The sequence below is a fragment of the Octodon degus genome, unplaced genomic scaffold, assembly GCF_000260255.1.
Source record: "Octodon degus isolate 3935 unplaced genomic scaffold, OctDeg1.0 scaffold00005, whole genome shotgun sequence".
In the NCBI taxonomy this organism is placed as follows: Eukaryota; Metazoa; Chordata; class Mammalia; order Rodentia; family Octodontidae; genus Octodon; species Octodon degus.
The window spans coordinates 30,312,612-30,325,470 of record NW_004524581.1 but is presented as its reverse complement, the minus strand read 5'-3'; the positions used below and the strand labels follow the sequence as shown (position 1 = coordinate 30,325,470).

The window sequence follows — 12,859 nt, the reverse complement described above, 5'->3', positions numbered from 1 at the left end:
TTCTTCTAAGTCATTTATTTACATATTATATGTGGACTATATAATGTGTAGATAAATGTACCCTGCAGTGAAAGTGCCCAACCTACGGGCCTGAACAGCACATTATAGGACAAATTCTTGAAAAGGTTCATCTCACACTGGTATCTTTTAATAAAAAAAAGTTTTTTAAAAATCAAAGAAAATATGTGGCCAGGGCTGGGTGAGACAAACAGGGATACTTGAGAAGCTGGGGGAAAGATGTCTGCCTCTCTTCAGGGGGTGCACTGTGAAAATGGGGGACAGATCATGCACAAAGTACTTAAGGACTACACACCCAGCCCCCACCCCTCCACAGAAAGAAGAAAGAGCCCCCCATGAACACCAAATGGGGAGTCACCGCGCCCCTGCTCTGTGCACGCCGCCGAGGAGGAGAAGGACGAGGAGGAGGCCAGGAGAGAGCCAGGCAAGGGCCGCAACTGCAGTCTGGGTGCCCCCTCCATGGCTCGTGGGAGTCTTCAGTCATCTGATGCCCGACATGGAGCTCTGAGGAGAAACTGAGTACGTGGTGGCCACGACCGGGGTGCCGTTGTTGGCGGGGTAGCCTTGCCTCAGCGCCTCAAAGTACGACGCCTGCACGGGTTTGTGACACTGCAACACCTTTACGGCCTCTTCTATCTTAAACCACTCCCTTTTCCTTCCTGTGAGGGCAGAGAAGACAGCAGTACAAGTGGGAGAATGAGGTTTCTAAGCCTCCAGGGTTTGAGAAAATGCGCACAAAAACATGAAATCAATGTTTCTCAATACTTTTTAAATATGTAGTTCATATGTACTTTTCCTTCGTTTTTTTAAATTTGAGACAGGATATCGCTACATAGCCCAGGCTGCCTTGAAACTCAAGTGATCCTCCTGCCTCAGCTGCCAAGTTCTGGGATGACAGGCGTGTGCCACCACGCTTGGCACAAGCACACTCTCTAGGCTCCAAAATGACTCAAATGCCTGAGGACGAGCAGGTAAAGGCACAGCCCGGAGAATGCTGGCTGTGTAGACCCCCTGCACACCTGGCCTGGCTGTCTGGGCTGCAAGGGGTGAGCAAGAACCCCTGTTGCAAAGCTGAGCATGAGAACCAGCACCCAGGACACAAGGCTGCCCGGCTTGTCATCAACTGGTGATGACATGAGGAAGGTTGTGTAGGAGTGGTACATCCACTTAACATGCAATATAAAACTCTGTCAGCACAAATCACTATTATTTTCAGCTTCCATTTCCTCATATTTCTTTTCCTGTATTTTTAGGGAAGTGTCTACAGGGTGTTCAGGGTCTCACTACTAGATTGGACTCTAGTGATTCTCCTATTTACAGCCTCCCAAGTGCTGGATGGCGCAGCAGGCCCAGAATCAACCTCCCGGCCCCTGTGCCTGCTTGCAGGCGCTTTAATCCGATGTTATTTAGCCAGCCCCATTTCTTCATATTAGTTTTTTTTTTAATTTTATTTATTTATTTATTTATTTATTTATTTATTTATTTGAGAGAGAGAGAGAGAGAGAGAGAGGCCAGCTCAGCCCACCAGGGGGCAGGGCTGGCTGGCATGTGGTGCTGGGGGATTGAACCGCGGTCCCTGATGCTTTTGCTAAGCTTGTTCTAAGTAGGTGCTCTAGACCACTGAGCCATCTCTCCAGCCCTCTTCATATTAGTTTTAAAATCTTTTATTACTTTTCTCTTATGAAAGTAATAAAAAAGCCCTCCAGGCACAGGAATTTGTAATTGCCACGTAGGTGGCCTTGGCTTCAATTCCCAGCACTGGAGGGGTGGGGGGCTGGAGGAACAAGAAAATAGAATGCAATAAGCACCACCATTTTTTTTTTTTTAATATATTTGGTGTAGGGTCTCACTACACAGCTCAGACTCCTGGTGATCCTCCTGCTTCAGCCTCCCCAGCGCTGGGATTACAGGCATGCACCATGTGGGGCTGGGGGTGGAACCCCAGTCTCCACACTTGCCTAAGCAGGTGCTTAGTCTACTGGGCTATCACCTTGGCTCATCATCTTTTTTTTTTTAGGATTTCTTTTTGGAGGAACCAGGGATTGAACTCAGGCCCTTGCGCTCACCAGGGAAGCGCTTATTCCACTGAGCCGTCTCCCCGGCCCTCACCATCTTTTTTTAAGTTTTATTCTTTCGCACCTGGGTCTTGTTGCAAAGCCCAGGCTGGCCTCAAATTCACAACAATCCTCCTGCCTCTGCACCCTGACTGCTGGGATTGCAGGCGTGTGCCACCATGTCCAGCAAGCACTCTTGTATCTTATAGGCCCACTCCAGTGCCCTAGGATGACAAGCCAGACATGACCACTCTCAATACTGTAGCACACTCACTTTTTTACCATCCATATCTGAAAAAGAAACCCACTTGAACATTTGAAATCATGCTTCCAGTTCTCCAAATGCAGCGCAGCTCTGGGGCGCTGTGGCTAGGAGGGAAGAGTGCACAGCCGATGTCCCAGGAGCTGGGGGACCCGCGCAAGCCCTGAGTCTCCTGCACCCTAGTCCTCGCCTAGAAAACAGACAGTAAAGGGGACCTACTTCCTGCGTCTGCTGTGACCAGCAGTTAGGTGAAGGGCCTGATTAGCACCTACACAGAGCTTCTGTTTCTGTGGTACTCTGGATCAAGCCCAGGCCCCCACACAGGGACGGAGCCTCTCCTTCGCTCCTTTTTTAGAACTTTTTTTTTGTTTTTTTTGAAATACAGGGTCTCACTATGTACTTCAGGCTGGCCTTGAGTTCACTATGTATTCCAGGCTGGCCTCAAATTTGGTGTATATCTTACTGCCTCAGCCTCCTAAGTGCGGGGATCACAGGTATCAGCCACAATACCTTCTTCAACCAGTCGATTCTTTTTTTTTTTTTTTGCGGAACTGGGGATTGAACTCAGGCCCTTGCACTTGCCAGGGAAGCACTTATTGCACTGAGCCATCTCCCTGGCCCAACCAGTCAATTCTTATACTGAATTCTTGTATTGATAAGATTATCATTCTTACACTTCCTCTTACCTCATAAAAGTTAATGAAAAATAGCAAAAAAAAAAAAGCAATTTTTGGTCATCCTGTATTTAAATAATTGGACTATTAAGTGGTTCATGGCCCAGGGGAAGGTCCCAAGAGGAAGGACTACCGTAATTAAGCATTTGAACTGCCTTCCAGAAAGGCTACCCCAGTCTTGCTTACTCAGGCTGGAATATTGGCCTCACACACTACTGACTGCTGCCCTTTTCTTCCTTTCTGCCCAGTATGTAGGTGAAAACTGGGATCTGGCCAGAGCTACCTTAGTTTCCCCTGCTACTTCATTTGGCCCAGGGCCTCTACAGTGAGCTACCTCCTTGGCCCTTTTATTTCAAACTTTGAGAATGAGTCTTGCTAAGTTGCCTGGCCTGGCATCAAACCTGCAGCCCTCCTGCCTGTGTACCCAGCTCCACTTCATGTTTTTTTTTCTTCTTTTTGCACCCCCCTTTTTTGGGGGGATGGGGATTGAACTCAGGCCCTTGCACTTGCCAGGCAAGCGCTTATCCTACTGCGCTATCTCCCAGGCCCTTTTTTTGGCCCTTTTGATGCAGGGTCTCACTATGCAGTTCAGACTGGCCTTGAGCTCACTCTGAAGCCCAGGCTGGTCTTGAACTCACAGTTACCCTCCTGTCTCAGCCTCTCAAGTGCCACCACACCTGGCTTCCACTTCCTGTTTTAACGTGGCTCTACTGGTGCCGATGTTAGTCGGGGCCCTGTTCCACCTTTACTGACGCTGCTGCAAGAGCTCTCCCTTGCCTCATTCTGACATCTACCCACAGTCTGTGGCCCTGGACACTGGCGCAACAAATGGACCTCTGCCTATTGGTATTCACTCCATCCAGCTTGCTGAGGACACTGTTCAGAACAGGCCCCGTGGGCTCATTCCTCACACTTCACATTGTGCCATTTGACCAGTGCTCACATGTGCAGCAAAGGCCTGTGTGCATACCAACAGAGCAGGGTTTCTGAAACTCAGCATCACAGGCATGCCATCCTGTGGGGCAAGGCCACCTCACACTCACCTGTCCCCTTTCCAGGTCTTAACGCTCCCACGTTGAGCATGCTGCATTGCTGCCAGGCACTCAGCCATTCAGTGCCAAAGGGCCACAGTGCCCAGCTTCACAACGTGTGGGACACGGGGACAAGGATGTGTCAATGAGAAAGGGAAGGGCGGGCCAGCCAGATAGACAGCTCGGTGGAATGCAGCAACTGTTTCGGCAGACGCAGGGACCAGGGTCTGATCCCCAACATGCTGCGCCGGCCCCACCCACAAGGCGCACTGAGACAGTGAGTCTGGGCATGACAGCATGCTTGTAAACCCAGCTCTTGTGAGGCTGAAAACAGGAGGATTACTACGAGTCCAATCCGTGTAGTGAGACCCTGTACTGAATACATTAAAAAATAAAAGGGAAGGGTCTGCCAAGTGAATTTTAGCCATTTGTCACTTTATTTATTTTTTTTTTTTATTTTTTATTTTTTTAAACATTTATTTATTTATTATGTGTGTGTGTGTATGTGTGTGTGGCCAGATCAGCCCACCAGGGGGCGAGGCTGGCTGGCATGTGGTGCTGGGGGATCGAACTGTGGTCCCTGTGCTTTGCCAAGCTTGTTCCAAGTAGGTGCTTTAGACCACTGAGCCATCTTGCCAGCCCAAAGAAGAGGTTTTTCTTTTTTTCTTGTGGCAGAACCGGGGATTGAACTCAGACCCTTGCGCTTGCCAGGGAAATGCTTATTCCACTGAGCCATCTCCCTGGCCCCCCATTTGTCACTTTAAAGCAGAAACTCCATTAATATCATGTTTTTTGTGAATATACTTTCCTTCAAGGTGAAAGATTAAATCCTAAGCCAACTAAACCACCCCAGCTGCTAGTTCAAAAGGCACACACAATAGTGATCTGTGTGCTTAAGGAAATGGCTCTGCAGGAGAAAGCCAGCTATGCCTGCAGGACAGGGGACAGCTGGAAGCCATTCCCTAGCCTCTGCACCCCTGGATGATGCTGGCCTGCCGAGGGGCTTATCCACTGGGCCAATGGTTTTCTCCAGCTTATGAGTGACTTTTTCCTTACAGTACTGAGGGTGGAACCCAGGGCCTTTGCACTGAGTTCCATCTCTAGTACTTAAAAACAATTTTTTTCCCCTGAAACTCAGTATTGTTACATTGCCTCGGTTGGGACAGAGCCTGCGATTCTCCTGCATCTGCCTCTATGGCACGTGTCATCCTGCCCATTCTTCCCCACAGTTAGGACTGCACACAAGGCTTTGTGCACGCCAACCAAAGGCTCCACTGAGCTACGGTGCCCAGCCAACACAGCGTTGACCTGGCTGGGTCCCCACCAGTCTAACAAAAGAATCAGTGCCACGGGGAGGAGCCAGTTGGATATCAGAAACATCTCTAATCTCAGGGGCCGCGTTCCAGGTTCAGCCTCCCTTTGGACACCTCCAAAATGGTGCGCGTAGCACTTTTGGCTGCCCTCCACTCCTGTTCTTTGGTGGGCTTCTGAAGTTCTGAGTGGCAAGGGCTGGCGGCAAGGCGTAACTTACCAATGTTCACCGAGTCTTCCCAGTCTTCCAGCACTTCCGTGACAATGAGCACATATACGTATGTCCTGTGCTTCCTCTCCTGGTTCTGGGGAGCCGGAGGGAGAGAGAGAGGGGGGAAGAGTTAAAGGAACACACACTTGCACGCATGTCCCAGGAGCTTAGGCACAGATTCGTCTTACTTTGACCACCTGACAATCACAGCCAAAAGAATCAGACTGAGCCTGCACTTGAGGATGTACTCTCTGGCCAGCCCTTTAAAGCCCTGGACTTTAACAACTGTGTTCCATCTCCTTCCTCCATCTGGAGCTTTCCAGGAATGTTCTGGCTTCTCAAAACAAGTTGACATTGTAAGAGGCACAGCCCAGACTGAGGAGCTGCGGACAGGGGCACTGTCCAGGTCTTGGTGACCCCAAGGCTCCCTGGCCTCTCCTCCACAGCCCTGCTCCTTTGCTCTGTCCCCAGCCTCTCACTGCCTCCTGGAACCCCTCAAATCTCTGCTAAGGACTACTTCCTGTGGCTGTTGCCCACACCACAGCTACTTATCTTCCATTTCTTTTCTCTACAGGCATCCAGCTTTCCTCCCACCTCAGGAGAAGACAACAGGTAGGAATGGGATAAAAACAGGAAGAATTCCAGTTGTTTGGAGGATAAGACTAGGAGATATAAGAAGGAACACTATTCACTGCTGGGCTGTCTTTTTTTTTTTTTTTTGGTACCAGGAATGGAACTTAGGACCTTGTACTTGCCAGGCAGACGCTACACCCCTGTGCTACATCTTAGGCCATGTATTGCTTTGTTTTGACAACTGGGTGAAACGCACACAGCCTCTTTCCCAGCTCAGGAGTACGTGCATTTTTTTTTCCCCCGGGGATCAAACTCAGGCCCTTGTGCTTGCCAGGCAAGCACTTATTCTACTGAGCTATCTTCCTGGCAAAAATGGCAGAAGGATTTTTTTTTGGGCTGGCTCAGAATGCCTTCAGGGCATGTTTGGCTGGCTTGAGTTGTGGGGATGAACCACAGCAACCTGAGCCTGACTGCTTTGTGGAAGCAGCCACTTAAAGAACTGAGCTAAGGGGCAGGCCCTGTATGTGCTTATTAATGCTCCATGTGCACTAAAGATGGTAACAGACTTACCTCAAATATTCCAACTAATCTTCCCAAAGTCCCTTTCACTCCAGCCTGGAAAGATAAAACGAAAAATAAACACACTGATCTCAGAATGCTGCTGGCCTCACCCTGAGTCTGCCTGGGAGGTCCTGAGAAAGAATGAGAATAAGACCCAGCACGGGCGGACTCCAGGTCTGCGGCTGCATCAACATGTCCCTATGTTACACCCAGCCTGGCCACTGCCGGGACACTGGGGAGCCAGGGCTCCCCTCTCAAAAGCTGCCTAAAGAATGAGATGGTCCATCTAGGCCAATGAAGCTACACCAAAAATACTTTTTTGGTGTTAATTACTTCACTTACTCATTTGTGTAGCACACATGCATACGCATGTACACATACACACACACACAGGCTCATGTGAACAGAAAAACATAAAGATGCCAGAGCAACGATATGTGGTGCCAGGGATTGAACCCTGGTCCCTGTACTTGCTGTAGCAGGTGCTTAGTCCACTGAGCTATCTCGCTGGCCCGAGAAACTGATTTAAAGGCCTGGGCTCCTGGAAGACTTATATTTTGAAATTAATTTCTGCTATTTGTCAAGGAACTCTGTTCCTCTCTTGGCAACATGCCTGCTTTCTCTATTGTTTTATATCTATCCACCTGTAGCTTTGGGTCTACTTAAATAGAAATGTCTATCTTTTATTATTTAAATTGCTTCTCTTACATTTTTAGAAATAATTGCCCTTCAAAGCCAACTAAAGGGGCTGGAGAGATGGCTTAGTGGTCTAAAGTACCTACTTGGAACAAACTTGATAAAGCACAGGGACCGCGGTTCGATCCCCCAGCACCACATGCCAGCCAGCTGCACCCCCTGGTGGGCTGAGCTGGCCACACACACACACACACACACACACACACACAAAAAAAAAAAAAAAAAAAAAAAATAAAAAAAAAAAAAAAAAAGGCCAACTAAAACTTGGGAGCTTTCATCTCAGGAATTAACCATCGGAGCTGCCCAAACAAGAAGGAAGGGCTAGCAGGTGAGAGAGCAGGCTGGAAAGCTGGCTCTGTGTTTGGATCCCAGGTGGCCAGCAGAGTCACCTCTGTGAGGTCAGCTGTGCATGGAGGAGGGCAGAGCGTGACTGCTAGATGCCATTCAGCTCTCTCTTTGGAGAAGTAGAGAGAGCATTCTCTTTAGTAGCTACTGTCCAGCTGATTTCTTTTTCCATACATCCAGAAGTTTAGCTGGGCATGGTGGCCTCCCACCACTCAGGAGGCTGAGGCAGGAGCAGCTGCCTGGAGTTTAAGGCTAGACTGGGCTATGTGGTTGAAGGCCAGCTGACCTACATAGCAAGACCCCGACTTTAAAAAAAAAAAAAAAATTGCCTGGCAAGCACAAGGGCCTGAGTTCAATCCCCAGTTCCGCCAAAAAAAAAAAGAAAGAAAGAAAAAAAAAAAAAGTCCTACCAATAATTTTATAGTAAAAAGTAGAAAAATATTCTGCTGTTACTAGTTTCCAGAACTGGGATTTAGTAGTTTTCTTAAGAAGAGGTCAACTGCAAGAAAGGTTCCAGGGCTGGGGTGTGGTAGTGCAGTGTTGACAAAGGCCGGGGCTCCATCCCAGCACAAGAAAGAAAAAAAGGAAGGAAGGAAGGAAGGAAAGAAAGGAGGAAAGAGTAAGCCAGTCTAGTCAGAGCAGATAAGAGGACACTTGTCATAGGCAGGGTCCTCTGTGATGCTGTTCCCCTAAACTACCTTCCTTGCCCACAGTTCTCCTGGTCCCAGGCCGCCCTCCCTTCCTGACCTCGCTTCTGCCTCCAACAGCAATCTGAGAGGGGTTTTCATCTCTCACATGAGGCCTGCACACAGGCCACAGAGGGGTCTGGGCCACACCTGAGAGACACCAGGATCCTTTTCAGGGGTGAGACTGGATGCAAGGCATATGGAGGTTTGTTTAAGGCAGGATGCTGGGAGGGCCCCATTTCTCTTAAATCACATGATAGGAGCTGGGGAGATGGCTCAGTGGGTAAGTGCTTCCCTGGCAAGCACAAGGGCCTGAGTTCAATCCCCGGTTCTGGAAAAAAAAAAAAAAAAAATCACATGATAGCTTTTATAATTTTAATATTGTATCAAAAGCTCAATTCAAGGACTGGTGAGATAACTCAGCACACTAAGCACTTGCTTAGGCAAGCACAGGGACTGGGGTTTGATCCCTGGCACCACATGCCATGCCGGCCCCAGCCAAGCACACTGAGTCAGCTAGTGAGACTAGGGGTGGTGGCGGCACACGCCTGTACTCCCAGCGCTAGGGTGGCTGAAAACAGGAGGATCAGTACGAGTCCAAGCTGCGTAGGAGACCCTGTATCAAATACATTAAAAAAAAAAAAAAAAAAAAAAGCCCCACTCAGAGGCCATTTTAGCACATGTACTGAAGTACTAGATGAGTCTATCTTACATGGTAACAAGTCACAGTAACAATCTATTGTCACAATGCAGCCAACAAGGTGTGTCCTTGAATCGCAAAGCACACAGTATCAATTCGAGTATTTCCCATCTGCCAACAAAAGCAATGCAGGTAACTGCTTATTTTATAGAAGAAGAAATCATGAATGTCTTCCTTGGGGAAGATTTCCCACAGGCCTGAAAAATTAACTGGGAGGGCTGGGCTGAGCAGGGAGGCTGCAGGGACATCCTCCCATGCGTGTGGATGGGAGTCTGGTGCTGGGGCACAGCCCTGACATGGGCACCAGATGGTGACACTGTGGCGGGCAGGACAGCAGCCTTCCTCCAGGCACTGTACTGTCCTCCGGGCTACCGGAAGTCCCAGAGCCTGTCCAGGTGTGGGTCTGGGTCCCGGCCTTTGCCTCCTCATTGGTCAAGCATGGCCCTCAAACTTGGAGCTGCTACAGGCATCTCGTGACTCTGGGAGAGCCAGAAGAACCAGAGAGAGAAGAGGTGACCACATGCGACACTGAGAGCTACTGGAGCATCCCGCGTGGCCAACCTCTGGACTGCATGTGGGGAAAACGAGCCAGGGGCTGAAGCCACGGAAGCCAAGCATTTATTACTTGCACGACAGCTGCTCTTGATGAGAAACCAGCTACTGGTGGAAGGCTAAGAATCCCAAAATAATCCTCCACACCTAAGGAAATTGAGCTGGTCTCAAAGCTTCCCGTGTGGCAGTGCACCCAGTCCCGAAAGGGGTTACAGGGGGAACGCCTGCACTGCTGCACGGGGAGCCCAGGCACTCGGGTCTCAGACGACAATACCAAAGATGAGAAGGAGATGGGAGGTGGTGGGGTCCTGTGCAATAAAACCAAGGGGCTTATTTATTATTTTTTGAGGTAGGATCTCAAACCCACACAAATTGGCCAGGATTCCCAAGTGCTGGGATTAATAGGCATGAATGTTTGTAGTATGTATTTTTCTTAACTGCAGTGACTAGTATCCCAGTTCAGTATTAAATGGCAGTTTACAGCAGGTACATCTGACTTATTCCTGTCATGGGAATGCTTCAAAAATGGTAATGCTTTGAAAACTTTAAAAAACATGATGTTTGCTATTGGTTTTATTAGACACTCCATCAGGTTAACAAAGTTGCCCATTTGTTTTCTTTTTTTTGTGGTACCACGGATCGAACTAAGGACCTCTGTCCTTGCCAGGCAGGCGCTCATGCCACTGAGCTCTCTCCCCAGCACTGCCTATTTCTTGGTTTTTTTGGTTTCTGAGACAGGGTCTCACTATCTAGTTCAGGTTGGCCTCAAACTCTCGGCAATCCTCTTGCCTCAGCCTTTCAAGTGCTGGGGAGGGACTACAGGCATTTGCCACCATGCCTGGCAACAAAGCTGCTTTTAGTCTGCTAAGCTTTTATGATAAACTGGAATTAAAATTTAATACATTTTTACTGAGCATTCAGGCCTCTGCCTTGCCATGTGAGAATGTATTGTTCTTTCCTTGATCAGGAGTCAGTGAACTATGGTCCCCGGTCAAAGTGATTCTTTTATTTATTTATTTTTTGGCAGGGGGGGCTTTTATTTCAGATTTTTTTTTTTTTTCTGGATATGTGTGTTCTAGGATTTTTCTTTTGTCTTTTGTTTCTTTTTTCCAAACTAATTCTGATACTGGCTTTTCCTAAGTAAAAATTTCCCTGCAACACAGCCATGTCACGCACTGCACTTGTGCATTTCCAACTTTTCACATCACAACGGGAGAGCAGTGTGGTTGTAGAGGGCACGTCCGCGGATGCTCAGGACCTCTACTCACTGCCGCTTCACCTGTCAGGATTACACCGGCTTTATATTGACAGCGTTGGTGCCAACTCCCTCTCTGGAATCTCTTTGGGGAAGAGACTACCGGGCAGGGAGTGTGACTCAGGAGCAGAGCACTCGCCCAGCACACCTGAGGCCCTCAATTAGATTCACAAGGTAAGTATGCACCCCTCACCCCACATCAGAATGCAGGTTTTTTTGTTTTTACCCTGGAACCAGGGATTGAACCCAGGCCCTTGCGCTTGCCAGGAAGCACTTATTCTACTGAGCCATCTCCCTGGCTCCTCTGATCTTGGCATTTTTGGCAGGGAGGGAGAGTGATGACTATTTTAGGACTAAAAACAGTGATCTATATATAGATTGACTATTTTTTTTTCCCTTTTTTTGAGACAGTCTCACTATGTAACCTCAAAATCACAGCAGTCCCAGCCTCCAGAATTCTAGGACTATATGCATGTGCTACCTACCAGACCTGGCTCTAGGTTGACTACTTTATCTAAAGTCAATCTGAGGGCTGGCCAGATAGCTCAGCGGACTAATGTGCCTTTGTTAGGCAGAGCACAGTGGCCAGGGTTCAATCCCCAGCCCCTGATGGCCCCATCTCCAGGATGCACTGAGTTGGCAATTGAGACTGGGCATGGTGGCGCGTGCCTGTAATCCCAGCGCTTGGGAGGCTGAAAACAGGAGGATCACTATGAGTCTGATCTACATAGCGACACCCTGTAGACCCTGTACCAAATACATAAAAAAAAAAAAAAGTAAATCTGGACAGTTTCAGTCTAAAAAACTTTCACTAAAGTTTTCAAATAAACTGGAGCCTTGTATCATTTTCACAATACTATTTTCTTTTTTCGGTTCCTTTTCTTTTTTTCTTTATTTTTTATTGAGAAATAAATATGAATGAGACAGTTTCACAGCAGATTAACAGGACAGTTTTGATAGTCAATACACTGTACATTGTTATCTTCTTAGTGGTTATCCATGGTACAAGAAGCAGACAGGATATTCTGACCAAACACTGGTAGTACACCTCTTTCTTCTCACTGAGTTAAGCAAAAGTAGCTGTAAATTTATCCTATTTTGTATATATAAATACAAAATGATCTTTCCCTTGTATCTTTTTTAAAAAAATTTTTATTTTTTTTTATTTATTTTGTCCTGTCAGAGGTGAATATTCTATTGGCACCTAAATACCATAAGTGTTTGAATTCAACTAAACAACCTAACACTGTCCAGCAGTCTATAATATTAGTGGGTTATCCTCAGAAGTTACTGACTTGAGCCTTTTACAGCTCATTGTATTAATATGGCTTTACTTTATATACCTCATTTTTATACTTTTCTACTGGATGGTTAAGACCAAGATATAGCAAGACCTATATACCCAGAAATGTAACTTTTGTATCTGATAAGGTCAGTCAATCACTCTCAGGATTCATCCTGTAGCCCTGCACCACCTTTTGTACATCCTCAGTGTCTGACATGAGGATAAGTCACGGCCATTGCTTGACCAATTTGCTCTCTGTGAAAGCTTGAGAAAATGTTTTTTCTCTCCATGTGACTCTTCCCAGGCTCACTTTAGATCCTCCAACACATTTCTCTGTGGCTCCATAATCTTTTTGATCAGAAAATTTGGAGCACAACTGAGTTACATGTTGTTACAGTACAGGTTCTCCTATGTCCCGAGGCTTCACTGACCTTGAAAGGCGAGGGCCAAAATGTTGGCCAATCATGTAGCCCTTCCTTTTCCCCAAATTTTGATCTGCTAACTTAGGTTGTTAACCCTCCAGAAGAGAGGCTAATTATTAACCTGCAATATATGCAGTTCGGTTTATCTTATCTGTTGACATATCAAACATTTTGGCATATCCTGGAACAGGTATTTTCCATCAGATATTGATATGCTGAACTT

General features: G+C 47.4%; 1 protein-coding gene across 1 annotated transcript in view; it reads right to left on the bottom strand.

Moving 5' to 3' along the window:
- The window catches only part of LOC105740832 (diphosphoinositol polyphosphate phosphohydrolase 1), a 95,347-nt gene continuing 82,488 nt past the window's right edge, over positions 1–12,859 (bottom strand). Inside the window, exons 3-5 of the mRNA XM_004624221.3 lie at positions 6,705–6,749; positions 5,571–5,655; positions 1–677 (exon numbers count right to left, since the gene is read on the bottom strand). Coding sequence (XP_004624278.1) covers positions 499–677; positions 5,571–5,655; positions 6,705–6,749 — 309 coding nt within the window. The 3' untranslated portion in view covers positions 1–498. The remainder of the gene's footprint in view (positions 678–5,570; positions 5,656–6,704; positions 6,750–12,859) is intronic.